At 46.4% G+C, this 20,634-nt stretch overlaps 2 protein-coding genes across 6 annotated transcripts in view; both read left to right on the plus strand.

The window, feature by feature from the left end:
- Positions 1-8,801, plus strand: part of SUCO (SUN domain containing ossification factor) — a 33,725-nt gene extending 24,924 nt beyond the window's left edge. For 4 of the 5 annotated variants that reach the window (XM_030455054.1, XM_030455055.1, XM_030455057.1 and 1 more), the window contains 7 exons: positions 839-2,002; positions 2,861-2,948; positions 4,203-4,307; positions 4,934-5,088; positions 5,445-5,536; positions 6,684-6,739; positions 6,876-8,801. In XM_030455054.1, coding sequence (XP_030310914.1) covers positions 839-2,002; positions 2,861-2,948; positions 4,203-4,307; positions 4,934-5,088; positions 5,445-5,536; positions 6,684-6,739; positions 6,876-7,322 — 2,107 coding nt within the window. In that variant the 3' untranslated portion in view covers positions 7,323-8,801. The remainder of the gene's footprint in view (positions 1-838; positions 2,003-2,860; positions 2,949-4,202; positions 4,308-4,933; positions 5,089-5,444; positions 5,537-6,683; positions 6,740-6,875) is intronic. The other variant, XR_003987799.1, reaches the window with a different exon arrangement.
- Positions 8,802-15,367: 6,566 nt separating this feature from the next.
- FASLG (Fas ligand) lies at positions 15,368-18,475 on the plus strand. Its single transcript, XM_008494846.2, has 4 exons — positions 15,368-15,751; positions 16,125-16,170; positions 16,879-16,929; positions 17,335-18,475. Exons 1-4 carry the CDS (start codon positions 15,440-15,442, stop codon positions 17,727-17,729), a joined length of 804 nt encoding a protein of 267 aa, XP_008493068.1. The 5' UTR covers positions 15,368-15,439; the 3' UTR covers positions 17,730-18,475.
- Positions 18,476-20,634: the final 2,159 nt, after the last annotated feature.

The following is a 20,634-nucleotide window of genomic DNA, read 5'->3' on the forward strand; positions in this document are numbered from 1 at the left end:
GTAATGTACTGTCCAGAGAATTTGATTGGTTTAGTTGCTGTTTATAGCTCTTTCCATTATGATCCAAGTGTCAAAATGCATCACTGACTTTCTCAATTGTTTGTATTTTTCAGAAGGAGTATTTTGCTCCGGGCTACTGCAGGTTTTTTGGGTGGAAACTGGTCTAATATTCTTCCAGGTCTTGCAGGTTGTCTCCTGCAAGAGAGACTTAATTATGAATGTACATTTAGTGATGAAAGTAAAGTTAACTTGTATTGACAGATTCTGTTTTAGCAGATTATTTTTCTGCTAGTCTTTCCTTGAAAATGTGTGTGCAAAGATACAGAGTTAGGTTGGGAGAAGTTGTGTGTGTATATTCTGTGGGTTTTTGGTTTTTTCCAGTTGATTAGAATTGTTGAGAACTGACTTGGCTTGTTAGAGCTGAGACTCTAGCTCCTAAGGCATGGGTTCTGCTGGATTTAGTATTTTTTTTTGCTTCCTAGCACACTGATTGCTGAGAGCCTGAGGAGGTTCTGTGGGGAGGGTTGTGGTGTTTGCATTTGAAGATGGCAGCAGAAGAGTAAGATGGTTGCTGTGTAAGAATTGGGTGATGTTAGAACTGCTGAGTCTCTCCAGGGGTGAGGGAAGGGGCAATCAGTGTCTGTTTCAGAAGCAAAGGTTGAAATAACTTGTTTTGCAAATTGGGACTGGAAAATACCAGAGAAATCATTGTATCCAGTACTGGTCAGTGGGGTAAGCTTTGTTAATTGTCTTAAAAAAAATCCATTTTTTTCAGTCTTCCAGAGCAGGCTGTAAATCTGTTGAAGGTAACATCCCATTTTGAACTCTTCCATTGTAGACTTGTCACCACAGATCCACCACAGATGGATAAAGAACACTTAATGGTGGATTTGACAAAAGAAAGGCCTATTGTCCAGCTAGTACAAGAGTATGAAGAGGATACAAGCCAGTCAACAGTGACCCTGCTGCCCAGTGATGATCAGGAGGAAGAAGTGCCAGCATGGTTTGAGCTGGAGACAGAGAAGTACTGCTGTGACATGGCAGCAGTGTGCTGTATTCCCACTTTTTCAGAGTATCTCTTGAAATGGTGCTCAGCTGCAGCAGCCACGCATGGGCAGCGTGGTAAATCTGAAGGTAAACAAGGGCAGGGTCACTCTGCTGCTGCTCAGAAGCCACAGGTGATTCTGCCCCAGTCTGTACACACAGCAGTAGATGAACCTCTGCCTGAGCAATTAGACAGCAAAATTGAGAGCCCAGCTGGCTCTGCTGTTTCACTTGACTTCAGTAGTGTGACCCCTGAGGAGAGCAGTAACCAAACCACAGTTTTGATTGAGCTGGAACCCAGCCACCCTCAGACTGTCTCTCAGTCCCTCCTCTTAGAAGTGACTTCTGAAGTTAAGCTGTTACAAACAACAGACACGGTGTTGGAGCCTGAGGAAGAAGATGCAGGCCTGGTAGCACCAAAGCTGACTCCCCAGGTGGATATAACTCAGATCAGTGCAGAAACTGAGCAAGCTGAGAGCTCTGTTGCAGAAAACCCTGTAGCTTCTGAAACCAGCGTGGCTGCTGAGGTAAAGGAGATGAGCACAATCGAGACTACTGCTCTTCCAGTGATTCCAAAACCTACAGAGACTGTTCTGCAGCCTGACCACACCCTGGGCATGGTGGCCACTGATGCTGGGGAGGGAAAAGAAAGCACTCCAGACATGCAGAAACCTCCTTCACCTCCTGTTGAGCCTTCTGTGTCTGCTGAAACAAAGGAGGAGGATCAGGCAACTGAAGAAGCTTTAATGGCCATTCCAGTCCCTGGGGGAGCACAGAGGACAGCTACAGACTTCTATGCTGAGCTGCAGAATTCCACAGATCTCAGCTATGCCAATGGGAATCTGGTTCATGGCTCCAACCAGAAGGAATCCGTGTTCATGCGCCTGAACAACCGCATCAAAGCCCTGGAGGTCAACATGTCCCTCAGCAGCAGGTACTTGGAAGAGCTCAGTCAGAGGTAAGGCTGAGGCAGATTGGGAAGATTGCTACCCTGTGTAAGTGTGGTTGCAGCCAGCTACACAGAGGAGCATGCACACGTGGGGAGCAGAACCTAAATCCCAGCATAAACCTTAAAGGAAAGCTGAGGAGAGCACCTCAAGCTCAGTAGCTGCTGCAGACACGGGTGGCTGTGGGGGGCAGGGGCTTCCATTCTGTATTTCAGATGCAGCCACCTTAATTTTGATGAATATTGTTCTGGGTTCTGTAATGGTTGCCAGGATGTAAGTCCACAAACCTTTCAGCAAAAGGGCCTATCCTCCTGGGGCTGTTAAGCTGAATGACACAGACCTACAGCACCTTCTTTACTGAGTTGTTTCCACTTAAACTATTGTATTATCTGTAATAACTGTTGATGAAGAAGGGAACATGGAGAGGGAACAGAACTTTCTTTAAGAGATGTATGTATTTTAGTGTTTATTTGTGGTGCTCCTTAGCCATAGGAGAATGAGGAAACAGACCCATTTCAGAACTGGTTTCAAGTCAGGAGCTCTGTAACACTGACTGCAGTTTTGTCTGTCTTGGCAGTCAGTGTCTACAAAGAATTCTCTGTAGTGAATCCCAGCAATTTTGCCCTGAGGTCTTGAAATAGATTTTTACTTTAACCTTGGGGGGAAAAAAAAAAAAGCACACAGAAAAAATAGAGACATGTGTCTGTTTTATGTGAACCTTCAAAGGAAATACAACTTGATGGTTGTTTAGATAAAACTACCTTGTGGGAGGAAGTTTTCTGCTGGCATGGTTGTGTTTACTGAAGACAAGTCTAGTGCTGAGGAGTCTGTGAACAAACATTTCAGCCCTTTATGCCTTTTGTTTTTAGGTATAGAAAGCAAATGGAAGAAATGCAGAAGGCTTTCAATAAAACAATAATAAAACTTCAGAACACCTCAAGAATAGCAGAAGAGCAGGTAAGGTTTGGTGGGGTATTTGAGTGTTTTCCTAATTATCAAGTTTTATGAAAGAGTTGTAATGAGGAGCCAGAATTCTTCCAGTTGAAGAATTGCTTCTAAAAGCATCCATTCCATGCTTCACAATAGTTCTTTCAGTTACAAAGTTTTTAGATATGTTCCCAGTCATTTTAGATTAAAGGCATTTCCAGCTCTGTTTCCTGATTTTTGAAGGGGAAAAAAACTGAACAGGTGGTTAAGTCTAAAACTCTTAAATGTCTCTGTTAATGAAAAAGTTAGTCAGGTAATTTCCAACCCTTGTTTCTTGATTATAGCTGCACTGAAAACCAATATATTTTTAGAATTATTTTGGTTTTCATCTGGAATTTGAAGGCTAGATAGATTATTTCCCAGAAGAGGGAGTGCTGCTGAAGAGACTTAGCCTTTACAAAGGGAGAATTTGCATTTGCAAGTGTAGTGCATGTAAAAATAGCTTTAGTTCATTCTTTAAAATGTGATTTAAGGAAGTGGGGGCTGAATGAGGTTTTCCCTGCTCTGCAATTCTGGCTTTCCTGAGCAGCTGTGAAATACAGTGCTAACTGCAGTGCTGAATAATGACTAAACCACTGGATGTGGCAAAGCAAGTTTTAATCCCAAACTGCCTGAAAATTTCTGAAGTGCAGGCCTGTAGTTTGCTCATCCATCAAGTGAAGAAAGCAGCAACTTCCCTGAGATTATACACATGCTATTTTCTGTTTTTATTTTAAATATTATCAAATGCTGGGCAGTCTGAGGTGCTCCTCTTGGTTCACCTCCTTGATACTCTGCTCATCTTTCTTGATTTATTATGGGAATAAATATTCTGTAAGGGTTCTTTCCAGAATCTGATGATGACAGGAGATGATTTTCTTGTTCCTGGCTGGCTGGGGCTCCTGTCAGTAAGTCCCTGAGCCCTGAGCAGATGCCCATCAGCTCTGCTTGGTCATCTCTGTGTATATTTTTTTGTAACATCTGCCTTTAAGACAGCAGAAATCACTGTAATGAAATGGATTTGGCATAATTTGGCATAATGTCACCAGCCCAGTAGAAATATTGATGTTTTGGGGCCTGTGCATGGCTGTAAGCAGTTTCAAATGGTGTCTGAAAGCTGTGTTGAGAACAGTGCTGAGGAAGCCATGTGGCTGCACATGGCACTACTAACTCACTACTAGTGAGAGTATGTGACAGTGTAAACCTGGGAGCTCCATCACATGCCCATGACTCTCTCTAATGCAGGATCAGAGACAGACAGAAGCAATCCAGCTCTTACTGGCCCAGCTTACCAACATGACACAGCTGGTTTCCAATCTGTCAACAACTGTGGGGGAATTAAAACGTGAGGTGAGTATAAATTCAGCAGTATGGCACAAGAACTCAAAGGAAAGGGATGCATCAACTCACCTGAATTTGAAGAGGAGTCCTTTTCATGTGAGAAGTTGTCTCTAGGGCTGTTTTCAGCCTGGTTTAGCAGCTGGCCAGGGGAAGGGAGGAAAGTTTGAGTTGCTGAAGCTGTCTTGTGCACAGCAGGATTCATAACAGTTTCTACTCCAGCCCTACTTCACCCCAGGATTGTAGTCTAAAAATAAAGATAAAACTTCCTTGGAATAACTTAATATCCCAGCCTCCCTGTAGTGCATTGGAACTGATAGTGTTGTGTGAAACAATTCTTAATGAAATCAGAAGACTAACCACTGACTTGGGAATGGCAGTAATGGGGTAATAATGGTAGTACTGTAGCTGGTGAACTGTTGTCCTGTTACCAGTTGATGGTTTTTAGCTGTCAGTCTTTGCTGCTGTAGCCCAGAGATGAGATCAAACCTCTGAAAGACTGAAATTTGAACACGAGTTTAGAGAAATTTAAGTGACTCAACCATATTCATTTTGTTCTTTGATTTTTTTTAATGTTTAAAGACAATAATAATAATAAAATTAAATTAAATCCTTGTTTTTAACTCAAATTCTTGCAGGTTTCTGACAGGCAGACCTACCTTGTGATTTCTCTGCTTCTCTGTGTCATTCTGGGCTTGGTGCTCTGTGTGCAGAGGTGCAGAAGCACTTCTCAGTTCTGTGAAGATTACTTCTCCAAACTTCCCAAAAGCAATCACTACCCTAGCCCCAAAAGGTAATGTCTTCATCTTTGAGACTTTGTTGTTTTTGTTGATTTTTCCTAAATCTGCTGAGACTTCCACATCTGTTTTAATTCTGAGGCTTCTTTCTGCAAACACAAAATTAATAGTCAAGAGCCAGAACTACTGTGTAGTAATTCTCTCCTAGGAGCATTTAGGGGCTACTACACTTGGCATACCTTGAACTTGTTGCAAACACAATACTGTGTCTCTTTGCCAGGCTTTCTTGGGCACCTCAGTGAGGAATTCTGTCCTTCTGCCCAAGTTGTTTGTTCCTTAATGAAAATGCCTGTGACAGAGTCCTGAGAAAAACGTGTTTAAAAGATGTTAAAAAATGTGTTTTGTTTTCTAGGTGTTTTTCCTCCTATGATGATATGAATTTGAAAAGGAGAACATCACTGCCACTGGTCAGATCCCAGTCTTTTCAGCTAGCTGGTAAAGAAGGTATTATTCACATATTATTCACATCTCTAGTGCTGCTCCTTCAGTCTTGCGGAACATATGTGTTACTGCCAGTGTATGAAAATGGAATTACAGGTTAACATCAAAGTGCTCTGGGTTGTAGTAGTTCACCTGTACATTCTGTAGGACAAGTGGTTCAGGAAAAAAATTACCAGACACTTGCAGAACTGTGCTAAATTATGCTGAAAGATGGGGTCTTTGTTGTCATTTTTCTTGGGGTTGCAGGCATTCAGTTCTACAGCTGTGAAGCTTGAAGAAAATGGCTTTTTTTCTTTATGCCAGACAGGGGAAGTCTGAACACCATACTTTTCAGAAGGCCTGACACCCTGTCTTTGAAACTGGGTAGATACTTAGGATCCAAATTTATCAAAAATCAGGTTATTTATCTTGGCTTGGGTCTGAGGAGTGTTCTGGTGTTTTCATGTTGCTCTCAGGACACTGAGCTGTGATTTCTTCAGCCATCACCATCATGCAGAACCAGAAGGAGTGCAGATTATAGTGACTACCAAGTATTCAGCTCACACTGCTTTTCTGGGTGCATCAGCCTTGCCTCATGGCCTTTTGTCCTCTGACTAAAACTATGTGGCAACTCACAAGTTAAATTTCAATAGAGATTAGCTAAGGCAATTTTTTTTTTTTCAAAACCATGCTTTTCCTGAATTCTTCCCTGCTTTGGCTTGGAAGAATGATTTACCAGAGCCCTGCTGGAGGAGTTCCAGACCTGTTTCATGTCAGTCTCAACATCTATGTCCTTGATAGGTGCACGTGCTCCTAGTATCTGCCCTGTGGCAGGCAGGCTGCACATTAAAAACCATTACTAATGGTTAACTAAGAGTAAGTTACTAACAGTCACTGCTTTTCTAGAAGCTCTCTTCCTGAGTATTGTTCCTTTTCCCCAAAAGATCTTCTTTTCACCTCTCCTATGGCTTAACCTATCAGGAGGCCAAGTGTTTATCACTGACAGCTGCCAGGGCAGCAGAGGGGAATTCTTGTTGTGCCTCTGAACTTAGAGTGGGAGCAAAGCTGCCTGTGTGAAGCAGGAGGTGTTGTCACTGTTATTTATTTAGAATTGCATTACTCCAGAGCTGGCAGTGTCAGGACTGCTGAACTTCTGTCCCCTCTCTTGCAGTGGACCCAGAGGACCTGTACATTGTTGAACCCCTGAAGTTTTCCCCAGAGAAGAAGGTAAAATGGCTGTGTGGGAGCTGTGTGTGCTTCTGCCTGCAGGTGGGGCATGGCTCAGCTCCTCTCCCCTTTCCCAGCCTTGATTTTTATGCCTTCCAGAAACTGAAACCCTCTCTCTTTTTGTTTGTGCTTTCAGAAAAAGCGTTGTAAATACAAAAGTGAAAAAATTGAGACCATTAAACCCACATCAGAGCCTCTGCATCCAGTAGCCAACGGGGAAATCAAAGGAAGGAAGCCGTTCACGAACCAGAGGGACTTCTCTAACATTGGGGAAGTTTATCACTCTTCCTACAAGGGTCCTCCATCTGAAGGAAGCTCTGAGACATCCTCTCAGTCTGAGGAATCCTATTTTTGTGGCATTTCAGCATGTACGAGTCTGTGCAACGGACAGACCCAAAAGACAAAAACTGAGAAGAGGGCTATAAAACGAAGAAGGTCGAAAGTTTCAGACCAAGGGAAGCTCATAAAAACTCTAATACAAACTAAGTCAGGGTCAATGCCAAGCCTGCATGACATAATCAAAGGAAACAAAGATATAACAGTGGGAACACTTGGTGTCACAGCAGTTTCTGGACACATCTGAAACTAGCTGGACTTTTCTAACAGGAGAGTGTTTGTTCATTTGAGAACAGTCTGTGGTATTCTGGGGGAGGATAGTGGGAGACGAAGAGCTCAACTAATTGGGAAGTATTCAGAAATTTGGTTTCTGCCTTTTTAAAAAAGATGGGATTGTGTCAATCTTGGCTCTAAGCTGCAGCTTTACAAGGCTGATAATTTCCTATGAGAACACCTTGGGGAGGGGAGGGAGGGCAGGGTTCATTTTATAAAGGTTTTTTTTCCACAGTTCCTGGGGAGAGATTTTTTTGAAACCCAGTTTGTTGGGTGGAATAGGGATAAAAGCCTAATCCTCTTCCTTTAGCTTTGTTCCTATTTCTTGCACCTTCCCATATTTATGTGCCTTTTGTCTATTTATAATGCCACTGGAAGAGGGGAGATACAATTGTTTGTCATTTGATTTGTTTTGTAATTTCTCTAGCTTTTTTTGAAGATGCAACACTACAGTGCTGTAAAAGGACACGTGTTGGCCTCCAGCTGGACTCAGTAATGTGGACTGGATACTGTAAAACACTAAGAGATGGACTCCCCTGACTAGATTCAGGTTTTGCAAGCTTGGTTGAGGAAAATACCTCACGAGGGATGGTAATCACATTTATTTCCACCTCCAGTTACATCTCAGAGCTGCAGTCTGATGTAGCAAACGAATGACTTCCTCAGTATGAAGGAGTCTTAGGCTGATGAATGCATTTGTGGTTGGAATTGTCTGCTCTGGTTCTCTGAAGGAAGGAGCTGGTTCTGTGCTGAGAGCTCAGGCAAAAGCTCAGCTGAAGAAGAGGAGGGAGAACTGGGCAGCTCTGGGACTGTGCAGTTTGCAAAGCCTTGAGCAGTCAGGCTGGTTCAGAGTGGGTGTTTCCATAACCTTTGCTTTTGTGTTGGCTAACAAAGGTGCAGTGTTTGGATGGTTGGTGTTTTCATAGCCAAGTGTTTTTCATTTTGACTGTGGTTGTGTATGTGGATACTCCAGGATGTGTGATTGCTGGAATGCTGAGTGTGTATCTGAATGAGTGGAACAAAAGATGATTTCCTTTTGACAGATGTTACAGGTTCACATTTTAAGAAATAAGTTAACTTATTCAGCACTTTTTAGTGGTACCCTTTTAACAGACCTAATGCCTTTCCTGGGTATTGTATGTAATGTGATTTATTTAAAGCAATTTTGTTTTCTTTTTTTTTTTTTTTTTTTTTCTTTTTGCTGCTTTCTTATTAGTTTATGAATACTTTAGGGTGATGTACTTTTGGAGTTGATCTGCACAATTAGCCAGTCAGAGCACATGAACCAGACGTGGTGAAGGTGAATTTAAGAAGGGTTTCAAACCTGAATGAGGAGAACACACACCACCTGAGTGCAGCACACAACGTTGTGGAACAAGAGTATGTAACTACAGAACTGTAGTGCCATTAGAAACTGTGAATTTCCAAATAAATCTGAACACTTTGTCTTTAATTTACTGGCATTTTTCCTTTTGAAAATGAAACTTGGGGCTTAAATTCTTTGAGAAGGACTGCTCATCTTTTGATGTGTTTGTCCAATTAAAAAAAAAAAAAGGGGAGGGGAGCTGAAGGCAGAGGAGTCCTTTGTAACTTTAGGAATCCTGGCTATGAAAATGGCTAGAGAAATGTCCAGCCTGGTACTAGTTTGTGTCTTGACCTGGGGGGTCCTCAGAAGAAGTGACTGCATGAAATTACCTGTTGGTATTGACAGCCAGGTTTCTTGAAGAATGTAAAAGTCCATGAAAAGAAAATGTTTAGTAGTAATTTTATAATTACCAGAATTTTTAGCTTGAACCTCCCTGGGCAGCCTGTGCCGAGGCTTTCCTCACCCTTACCCTGAAAAAGTTTTTCCTTGTACTTATGAGGAACCTCCTGTGCCCCAGTTTGTACCCATTGCCCCTTGTCCTGTCATGGGACATCACAGAGAAGATCCTGGCTCCATCCTCCTGGCTCTCTCCTTTTCCATATTTATAAGTATTAATGAGCTCACCCCTTACTCCTCTCTTCTCCAAGCTGCAGAGCCCCAGCTCCCTCAGCCTTTCCTCACCAGGAGATGTTCCACTCCCTTCAGCATCTTTGGGACTCTCCCATTTAAGGACAGGGAACTGCTTGTAAGAGCCCAGAACTGGAGATAGAGAGAGGGGGAGGAGAACCTCTCTTGACCTCCTCACCCCTTCTAATACACCCCAGGTGCCATTGGCTTCTTGGCCACATTGTTGGCTCATGGTCATCCTTCCATCCACCAGCACCCCAAGGTCCCTTTCATCCTTCCACCAGCACCCCAAGGTCCCTTTCTCTGTCACCCCAACAGCTCAATCCCCACCCTCTACTGGTACTTGGGGTTGTTCTTTCCCAGGTGCAAAACTCTGCACTTGTGACAAATGTCAGGCTGGGTGTTTTTGTGCTGGAGCAGTGGAGATGTGTGAGTGAAGCACATCCCTCAGTCACTGCTGCTGCCTCTCACCTTTTCCTGAGTGTGTTACAGCCCCCTTGCACTAATCTCAGTCTGACCCTTCAGAGGTTGTGCTGCAGGGGCTGAGATTCTGGAGGAACCAAGGGTGATAATCATGATACTGCAAACCCAGAAGTGTTTGTTCTGGCAGCAGACAGGAGACTGAACCACAGCTTCCTCCTGCTGCTGGGTGCTGCTTTTAATTACTTGTAACCACTCTTTTTTTTAAAAAAAGACAAAAAAAGCCCTTAATGTTTTAAGTTATGCTTTCATGTGGGCTCCTGAGTAATATATTTACTTCAGTTTTATTTATGACACCCTGACTCCAGCTTTCAAAACTTGATTCTTTGCTAAGAACGAGTCCTTAAATTGGTCATAATTTTTATAGAGAGTGTATAATTTTTATACACTTCTAATGAAGGCAGCTTATAAATCCTGACAAGTTCCTCGGGGGGTGTTTGTTTGTGTCCCTCTTCATCACTCTGTGATGAAGTCCTTAAACCTGTAATGCCTTGGTCTTTAGGGACATGGTTTGGTGGTGAGGGTTGGTCAAAGCTTGGACTGGGGTTGAAGGTTTCTTCCAACCTGAGACATTGTGGGATTCTGCGAGGTTGGGTGGGTTTTGGTGTGAAATACCAAGGAACCAGGATGCATGGCAGTGAAGGCTGCCTCCCTGCAGGCCTTGGGCAGCCCTTGAGCTGAGGTTGAGAAATATTTAAACAATGTGAAGGATGGTCAGAAAAATAAAGCATTGTATAAGGGGTTTACCAGCCATGCTTGCCAAAATAAGGTATTTAGACATGAAGCCTCAGAGTGGGAATCCAATATTTTTAATATAGACAAAGTGCTGGCTGTGTGCTGTTGGGTAAGGAGAGAAACTTGAGTATTAGGCAACTTTATGTGGCTTCTGCTGTTGACAAGTCAGTGTGAGATGAAACAAGATGGAACAGCTTAGCGTGCTTCACTTGATTAGGTGCAAACATGTTCCACTGTATTTGGAACAACTGAAGTGCTGAGTCCTGACCACAAAATGCTGTGGGTAGACCATCACCCAGTGTGTGTCTCATCTCCTGGAAATCCTGTGTCAAACAGCACCAGGTACTGCTGAAGGCATCACTGGGGTTTGTGACCACTTGAGAAGCAGTTGTGTTCCCAGAGCTCGTTTAGATAAAACATGTGAGCTCAGGAGGGTGAAACTTGTGAATCTTTCCCTTTGACTTAAAAATAGTCATTTTAAAAGAAGCTACCAAGGAGCTTTTTGCTGCTTCATTGCTGGCTCATGCTGGACATGTGGCCTGGGGCTTGCCCATGCTGCTTCTCATTAGGGTCACTAATGAAGTCACAGGTTTATGGCTTCTGGGAGGTAAAGGAGATGGAATTAACTCTGCACATCATGGGCCTAGAAATGGAAAAAATGGTTTGTTTTTACCTGGGTGAGATGTTTGCCACAGCCTCCATCGAGCTGCTGAGCCCTCTGAACTCCCAGCAGACAAGAGTCTTTGTCTGGGATGGTTTTTGGTTGTTGTTTTTATTTTTCTCCAGAAAAATAAGATAATGAATACATTCTGGTAGCCATAATTTGTCATGCTTACTGCTGAACTGTCAAGGGTTGTGTATATTCCTTGTAAACCTGGAGCTCAAGGTTAAAGACAGCTCGAGGTCTCCTTGGGGTCCTGGGAAGTCGGGTGACATGGGCAATGGGTGTTGAGGTGTTTGTGTAATGAGAGGGGCACATCTGGAGCTGGAAAGCCTGGGTTGGCTTGGAGCTGAGTTGGGATTCTGCTGGAACTCTGTAAGGATCTCAAGGCAGATCCTGAGAGGGGGCAATTTTTTTGAGAATGGCTTCTCCCAAAAAGGAGTAAAATGGTCCAATAGTGCAAAAAAGCCATGTTGGCCAGCAGAGCCAGGTGGCATTTTCTGTGGTCAAGGCTGGCTTGTTTTTACCTTGGTTAGATGTTTTGGCTTCTTTTTACCTTGGTTAGATGTTTTGAAATGGTACTTTCAAAAAATCCCAGATTTAAGCTTGTTTATATTGCTTATTTTTAATATAAAAACCACTGTGCACTTAAGCATAGTTAAGTTATTCCTGTGGAAACGTTACAAAATCCAACTTTTATCTGAATTTCTACAAAAGGGGCTGCCTTGGTGCTGGCAGCCTGGGGGTTCATGTTCCAAAGCCTGCCTTCTTGAATGCAAATGGGGTTTCAGCTTTTTCAGTTGTCCTAAGGTATAATTGATGCAGCACTGTGGGCTCTCAAGAGTTGCTTTTTAGCATTTCCATTAAGCACCAGAATAATAGGAAATATTTGCTCATCACTTTCATGCAGACACATCTGACTGTCCAGACCCTGATGAGAGCTTCTCCTATAAGGTGATTCATGGTTTTTTCTTGAAGTTTTATTTTCTGTCAAGTGTTAGGTCTGGATCATTGTCCTGCTTTCTTTGGTGTATTTCAAGTGGGTCATCCTTTTGTCTTTTAACTCTGCTGAGAGAAGCTTTTGGTTGCTGACTGATTCTCTTTGTTTTCAGCATCAAATTGAGCAGAATGGTGTCTGATGCAGAAGAGCTCCCACCTCGCAGAGGGGACAAGGTGGGAGTGGAGGGATTTTTTCTGAGGAAACTTCCTGTTGGTGTGACAGTGGCTTGTCTTATGTTGGTTTGGCAAGGAGCATCAGCTCTTTGAGAAAAGGGTATGGAACATGGTTCCACTTGAAAAAAACCTGTGCTGTAACAAGGCAGCTGAAAACAGAAATGTGAATCTTGCAGAGTAAAGAGAGGGAGAGGGAGACAGAGGGACTGACAGCACTTTTGTCATATGTCCTCCATTCCTGCCCAGCTGTCCTTGGCCCATATCTTAGGAGACCTCAACTTTGTCTAAATTCTGGCTCCAGGACTTCCAGCAAATTGGATTTATATGTTTTAAGTGGCTTCCTCCAAGCACAGTGCCCAGCTCTTATTCCAGAAGCTCTGCTGACATCCTGTGTTGCCTGAGCCATCAGAATCCAGGGAGAATCCTGCAGGCACCATCATAGAATCCTAGAACTGGCTGGGTTGGAAGGGACCTCAGAGATCATCAAGTCCAACCCTTGATCCACTCCCGCTGCAGTTCCCAGCCCATGGCACTCAGTGCCACATCCAGGCTCTTTGGAAAGATCTCCAGACACGGAGAATCCACTACTTCCCTGGGCAGCCCATTCCAATGCCTGAGCACCCTCTCCAGAAAGAAATTCTTTCTCATCTCCAACCTAAACCTCCCCTGGCACAACTTGAGACCCTGCCCTCTTGTCTTGCTGAGAGTTGCCTGGGAAAAGAGCCCAACCCCCCCCCTGGCTCCAACCTCCTTTCAGGGAGTTGTAGAGAGTGATGAGGTCTCCCCTGAGCCTCCTCTTCTCCAGCCTCAACACCCCCAGCTCCCTCAGCCTCTGTCCTGCTTGGCACAGCACTGGTCCTCCTGGGGATCCCTGGAGGTGGTGACAGGGGAAATGGAGAGTGTGACAGCAGGGCCAGGAGTGTGGTAGGAAGGGAGAGCTCTCAGCTAGCATGTTGTGCCCCCAAAATGATCCTTTGGTCAAAGAGCCCCAATCTTTGCCTTGCTAAAACGTGGTATCAGCAGAGTCTTCATCTGAACATCCCAAAGAGGAGGTGGAGGAGCCATGGCTGAAGTGGCTTTCATTGGTTTCCTTGCCTCTATCCTCTCATCTACCCATCAAAAAAAAAAAAAAAAAAAGAAAAAGCATCTCTGTGAAAATAGGAAGCAGTGGGTGAGAAGGAAACACACTGCTGACATTTCAGTGAGACCATTACTGTGCCTGTAATCCCACCATGATGGGCATCAAATACACCCCGTGGCAGGAAAAAAAATGTAGAGTGAGTCCTCTCCAGACAAAGCTGTGTGCTTGATGACTTCTGACACGTTTGTCAGCAATGCCTCCAACTGCAGGGAATTCCTGAGCTTCAATCCCTGCTATCTGAGCCCTCTCTTCATTTTCCAGCAGCTGAATGGGCAGCAGAGGCCACTAAAGCCATGAGGGCTCCCTGCCCCCCATGTCCATGCTGCAGAGAGCCGTGGGGATGCTCTGCTCCTTGTGCTGAGTGAGGAGCCCCAAGGGGTGGGTGAAACATCCCCCCACCCGTGGGGTTTGGGTGCCCAAGGAGCTGCAGAGGAGGTGTTGGCCTTACCAGCCAGGGTCTGTCTTGGCTGCCCCTGCCTTGGGCACATCTTTTCCCCTCCTAGGGGCAAGTTGTAGATGGGCAGTGGCACAGGAGGTGTGGGGCTGAGCCTGGTCCCTTGAAATGATGACAGGAGGGGATGAGGACCCTTCCTGGGGTGTCTGGGGGGGCTGTACTGGGATGGATGCAGTGAGGACCCTTCCTGGAGTGTCTGGGGGGGCTGTACCAGGATGGATGCAGTGAGGACCCTTCCTGGGGTGTCTGAGGGGGGCTGTAATGGGATGGATGCAGTAAGGACCCTTCCTGGGGTGTCTGGGGGGGCTGTAATGGGATGGATGCAGTGAGGACCCTTCTTGGGGTGTCTGAGGGGGGCTGTAATGGGATGGATGCAGTAAGACACCCCACACTTCTTGGGGTGTCTGGGAGGGCTGTAATGGGATGGATGCAGAGAGGGTCAGGGGAGCAGGGGAGGGGGAGGTAGGACCAGGCTTGAACTGCTGAAGCTGAATTTGTTTCTTTTGTGTCTCTTCTATCAGAAACCTAGAAGCACAGGGAAATGAGTTGCCAAAACCTCTTGTCTTGCTGCTCACTGCTCAGCACATGGCTGTGGTGAGCATCTTCAAAAAGCAGTGGGGTGCCTGGTGGTGCAGGCTCTGAGGACAGAGCTGGCTTCGTGGTGTGGTTGGAGGCAAAGCTGAGCCCTTGTTTTGGGGAAACAAACGGGCAAAAAAAAGCTGTTTAGATCTCAGCCCCCAGCCTTGATGTTGAAGATTAAAGACTGTGTGTTGGGTTGGCTTCCTTCAGCCACCCAGAAGGCAAATCTCCAGTTCTTGTACTAAATATTGCTTTTTTTTTGTTTGTTTGTTTGTTTTTTACTGAGATGCAGCTCAGTGTAGGGCTGTAAAGTGGAAGAGCAAAGTGCTGTTTGGGATCACCTGTGTGCTCCTGTGGGAAAATCCCATTGCCACGACTTCCCAGTCTGTGCTCAGTGAGGGATGGGAATGGGAGAAACTGGAAACTGAGGACTGGAAATGTCCCTGTTTCTCCTCACTGGGGTTTTATCACAAGCTCTTGGAGTGCTGGTCTGACCCCAATTCTGGAGCCTCTCTAGGAAGGCAAGAAAAAAAAAAAAAATCCAGGCCACTGCAGTGGAAAAACATCTTCCTCAGCTCCAGAGAGCTCCTGGAAAGGGTGTTTGGTTGGTGATGGAAGGGGGGGTGCTTGCCCTGCCCTCCTGCACCCCCCAAACTCCTGCCTGCAGTGTCTGGGGTGGGAGGAGCAGGGGGTGCCCGGGCTGCAGCTGAGGCGGAAACTCTGTTGGGTTTGCTGGGGATGCTTGAGGCTTTCAGAGAGTTTGCAGCACCCGAGCTGGGGTGTTCACTGCTGGAGTGGTGCAGGAGTATAAAGGCAGAGCTGGGGCTGCCTCGGGGGCTCAGTCTGGGGCACTTTCTGCCCTTTTTGGCTGCTGTATGGAAGATCACACCAAGCACGCCCGGTCCGTCCCTCTGCCAGCCATGCAGCAGAACTTGAACTATGTGTACCCCCAGATCTTCTGGGTGGATGGCTGTGCCAACACCAGTACCTCCTGCCCCCCAACACCTCCTGTAGCTCCTTTCCCACCACCAGTGCCTGACCGGAGCAAAAAGCCAAGGAGCAAGAGGGACAGGAGGAGTGGCAGCTTCCTGGTGATCTCCATGCTGATCCTGCTGGCCCTCACTGGAGTGGGACTCAGCATGTTCCAGATTTTCCACCTGGAGAAGGAACTGGCTGAACTCAGAGAGGTGAGGTCTGCCTGGGTGCTCACAGAGACCCTGGGGGGTGGTGGGGAGAAAAAAAAAAAAAAGCTTAATTAAAATTGGATGCTCAGGTGGTGCCAAACTCCCCAGGGGATGGGCTGGTGGTATCTGGGTGTCTGGCATGCCAGGATAGGGGGTTTTTTATTCCTGTGGGGGAGAGCTCTGGTGGGGATTGAGAGATTTGGATGTCTTTGTGTTCCTGAGTGCTGCAAGATCTCTCCCTGTGTGTTTCTTGCCACTTTGCAGCTCTCCACGAACACCCAGAAGCAGCCATTGGTCACAGACAGCCCTTGGCTGCTTCAGGTGATGCTCTTGAGCTCTGACCCTGTTAACACAGCTTGTTTCTCTTTTTTGACAGTCTGCCAGCCCTGAACACATCCCTCCAGCTCTGGAGAAACTCATAGGTGAGTTGATGTACCCCAAGAGAGGGAGGTCCCCTGTGTCAGCATGTGCTGAGCTTCCCTCTCCTCATCAGGGGCACAGTCTGATGCTCTGCAAGTGCTGATTTCCCTTGCTTGGCTGGGAAAAGAGTTTCTTCATCCTGGGGGGAATGGGAATGGAGTGCCTGGAGGTGTCAGCCCCAGGTTCCTGGGGCATTTTGCTTCTCTACCCTGGGGGATTGCAGGGTAAAGGGAACACTCTGCTGGAAAAGTGATTTTCTGCTTGTCCTAAGGTGCAGAAGCAACAAAAAAAAGGGAGGAAAATGGAGACAGTGTGGCACGTGCTGCTTCTGTCTCTCTCCTGACACTTTTAAGATTTTAGAAGGATGCAGAAGGTTTCATTTTCTTTTGGGGGGTGGGAGATTCATTCCCCCCCTTGAGAGCACAACTTATTTTTTCCTAAATTATTTGGGTGCAAAGTCTCACTGCAGCCAAAGTTAGCTGAGAGGAGCCTGATGATGTGTGGGATTGGTTGCTTGTTTTTTTTTTTTTTTCCTCTCTTTTTGAAATGTCATTTCAGTGAAATTGAAACTTTCCACAAGAACTTGCCTTTATTTTTTCTGAATTTCACCTAGGAAAACACAAGACTTTCAACCTGAACGGAACAATTTCAGCGTTTTATTTTCAACTTCTAAACTCTTGTTTTACTTTTCCTTCCCTGTTTTTGAGCAGAGCAGAAGGAACAACTGGTGAAAAGGGAGAGGAAGGCAGCACACTTAACAGGTATGTGCTGAGGGGCTGGGAAGATGTGGGAGCAGGGGACATGGGTGGCATGGGTGTAGTTGTGAGGTCTCCACCTCACCCAGACTTTTCCACCTCCCTTTGGTGCCCTGATGGTGGGAAGCCCCCCCACAGCTGAAATCTCCCACTCATGCAGGCTTTTCAGGCATGTTTTTGGGTGGGTTTCCAGTTTGCAGGGGTGAAGGTATTGAGGAGGGTGATGGGGAGAGCTCCCAGGAGCAGCACAAGGGAGGACTTTGCATGTCAGGAAGAGTTGTCACCTTGGGACATGGGGTGTGACCTGAGGGGGGGTATGAAAAAAAAAAAGAAATCACAGTGCTGCTTGGACTTAGTGCACTTTTTATTATTGCACTTATTGCTCTTTTTTTCTCTGCTTTTGCCTTCCAGGGAACCCGGTCCAGTGGGATCTCCCTTTGGAGTGGGAACCAGTTTCTGGCCATGCCTTCACCAGTGGCATCCAGTACCGTGACAGGGGCCTCCTCATCAATGAAACTGGGCTCTACTTTGTGTACTCCAGTGTCCTCTTCAGGGGCAGCACCTGCAGTAACCACGTCCTGACCCACCTTGTCTACAAGAGGAACCCAACCCTGCCAGGCAGCCACGTGCTGATGGAGGACAAAGGCATCAACTACTGTGCAGGTCAGAAAATATGGGCCAGGAGGAGCTACCTGGGGGCTTTGTTCAAGCTGAGGAAGATGGACAGTTTGCATGTCAACGTCTCCAAAATTGCTCTGGTGAATTTTGAGGAGTCCATGACGTTCTTTGGCTTATTTAAGCTTTAAGGTTGTTGGGAGTGTGACTGGGGGGTGACTGCTGTGGCCAGGGTGTTGCACCAGGAAACCCACCAAGGAACTTTGGTGTTCAGTGGGAGAGGGCTGAAGCAACTGATAAATGCTTGGAAGCAGAGTTCTGGGATGGACCAGAGCTCTGTGGCATCAATCTGAAGAGAAAAATGCATTTCACCTCCCTCTGAACACACCAACAAACTCAAAATGGGGTGTGCTGAAGACCCTCTAAAAACTCACTACTTGCCACCTGAGAAGATGCCAGTGCCAGGGGTCCCACATGGTGCCAGACTGTGGGCAGTGGTGTTGGGGACAAGTTGTGCAAAGACTTCAGTTGGTCACCCCAAGCCATGCCTGGTCACCCCAAGCCATGCCTGGCCACCCTTCCTGGTCATTTGGCCACCAGACTGCTGTATGACAGGGACCTGCCTGCTAGCAGGAGTGTTACGTATGGTATGCTTGGTTCATGTTAAGTTATTGACCATTCCCACCCCAGAAAATGTCCTCCAACCCTTTTATTTAACTAATCCCAAGTGTCCTGCAAGGAACGTGCCAGTTGCAGTGGTGCCATGTGTGGGCCTGACCCTGGAGAAGAAATCCTGACTGTGTGGTAGAAGAGGTGAAGAGGCCACGTGAGTTCAGCAACACAAAAATGGGGGACTGTGGGGGCCAAGAGATAAAACCAGCACCTTCAGCCCCCTTCCTGCCCTTTCAACACATCAGAGACCCCTAAGGAGATGTGGTCCTGCCACCCACACAGTGCCACCAGCAATGGCATGGCTTGGGGTATCCCAGCTTGTCCTGGGATATTAACTCCTGAGCAAGACACAGATGGTAAATAAAAGTCTATTTTTCTAGGAAGTGGCACTGTCCTCATTTGAGGCAAGGAGGCTTCTGCAATGGCCAACCCCCTGAAGGTTTCTGGGGTCAGGGGCTGGCACCCTGCTCCTGTTCCAGCAGCTTGGCAGAAATCTGGGAGCTTCCCTCCCTGCCTCCTGGGGCACGGGCTCTGTGCCAGGGAGCTCCAGGGCTCCAGCATCAAAACATCAGGATCTGGGGAGCAGGGAGATGGGATGTGGGCATCCCAAGTCCTGTTTGGCCACTGGGAAGGGAGCTGCTCTCAAAACACACACTGGGGCTCGAGTGGAGCCAGGGACTTGTTGCTGAGCACAAGCACTGCTGTCCCCAAAGGCTCCTCATGTGCAAGTAAAGGAAGTGGCACTTTGGTGTTAAAAACCCCAAATGATCCTATTTGCTGACTCTCTTGTCTGCTGTGTGGAGCTCTTCCTTTGCATGGGTTAAATCTGGGGCTGCTTGCCACGTGGCTACCAGGCAGAAGCCCAAGGTGCATCAGCAGCATCTTTGCCTGTGCTTCAACCTTCTCACAGCCCTGCTGGTGGTCACAGTGGCTCTTCAATTTATTTCTTTTTCCAGGCTGCTGCTCTCAGCTCAGTGGGGCATGGCCTGTGGGTTGCTATTGCTGACTTCAGGGAAACCTATTTCTTCAAAATTTAGGAGTGGACTGGGCACTGGTGCAGGCAGCGTGAGCCCTGGGGCTCTGCTCACACAGCTACTGCTCCACTCACTCAGATTTCCTGGCAGTGAAGCACTGGGGCTGAAAACACTGAATTATTTGGATAATAATAATAATAATCTAAAATGGGCAGTGGGTAGCAGTGCTTTCCAGTCTCTGTTACAGCTCGTTGCCTGTAAACCATGCTCAGCATTTTCTTTTGTGTGACACTGTGCAGAAAAGCTCCCCAGGGCTCATACTGGGGTCATGATGAGCACCTAAAGGGCACAAGGAAATGGTGACAGTGGTGAGCTCACAGCAAGGTCACATCAGCACACAGAGGGACACTGAGGTTATGAGGATGAGGGACATGGCTCAGAGAAAATAAGCCAACATTTATTGAGTTTCATTTAGCCAGTGGTCCTTTGTGGACAGCCTTCTTTGAGAGGTCTGAGCTCTTACTTGTGACCAAATTGCTGCTCTTTCTTTTCTTTGGACTGTTTCCTTGTGATCTGTACCCTCTGCAAGTCTGGTACCCCTCTGGCTTTTTTTTTTTTTTTCAGGGTGTGAAAACCTCTTGCAAAACCATCAGATTGCCTGTCAACAGTATGCTTCACAGCACTGGCTTGGAAATTCAGTCTCTTACTGCTTTTACCCTTCTCATTCTTCTAATTTTCTCAGAGGGGGGGGAAAAAGAAAAAAAATACACCCTATGGCCTAACTTTCCAAAAGTGCTGTTTCCTGTGGTCTTGAAGATCACGTTGAGCACAGCCACATGAACCTGAGTTCTCTTTGTGCTCTCTTGCTGAGCATAAAAGGGAGCAGGAAGGTGGTGAAGCCCCACGCTGCCTTCCAGTAAACCCCAAACCTTGCTCTGAGCTGCTGAGTCAGTGTCTGTCAGGAACCCCTCCCTGGTGTCAGCATCTCCAAAGACCAAGGCAGCATTACACGTGTGTATCTCTGCCAGAAATGCAGCTGGAAATGCTTTTTTTTTTCCTTTTCAGTGGGCTGAAGAGGGTCGGGGGTTCATCTCTCAGAGGCAGGCAGGGCTGGGCCACTTGTGGGGTGCTTGGACTCCCTCCTGGAATATTCTGTAGAAGGGATTTATCTCAGCTGCCCACAAAGGAGCTAAATGGATGTAATTTTGACAGAGGAAGACTCTGCTCCATCAGCCCAAGAGGAGGAGATGATGCTGAGGAGGGGCTGAGCATCTCTCAGCCATCCCAAACACCTTTGGGGTGATGGGTTTGTTCCCCATCCCTGTGCTCACAGCAGGATGCTCCCCCCAGAATGTCTCTGTACCACCTGGAAGGGAACAGAAGAGTAATGAGTGTGATAACAGCTCGATGCAAACAGAAAATATTTCCTCTTTATTTCCTTTAAACACAG

This window comes from Calypte anna, chromosome 8, assembly GCF_003957555.1.
Source record: "Calypte anna isolate BGI_N300 chromosome 8, bCalAnn1_v1.p, whole genome shotgun sequence".
Lineage (NCBI taxonomy): Eukaryota > Metazoa > Chordata > Aves > Apodiformes > Trochilidae > Calypte > Calypte anna.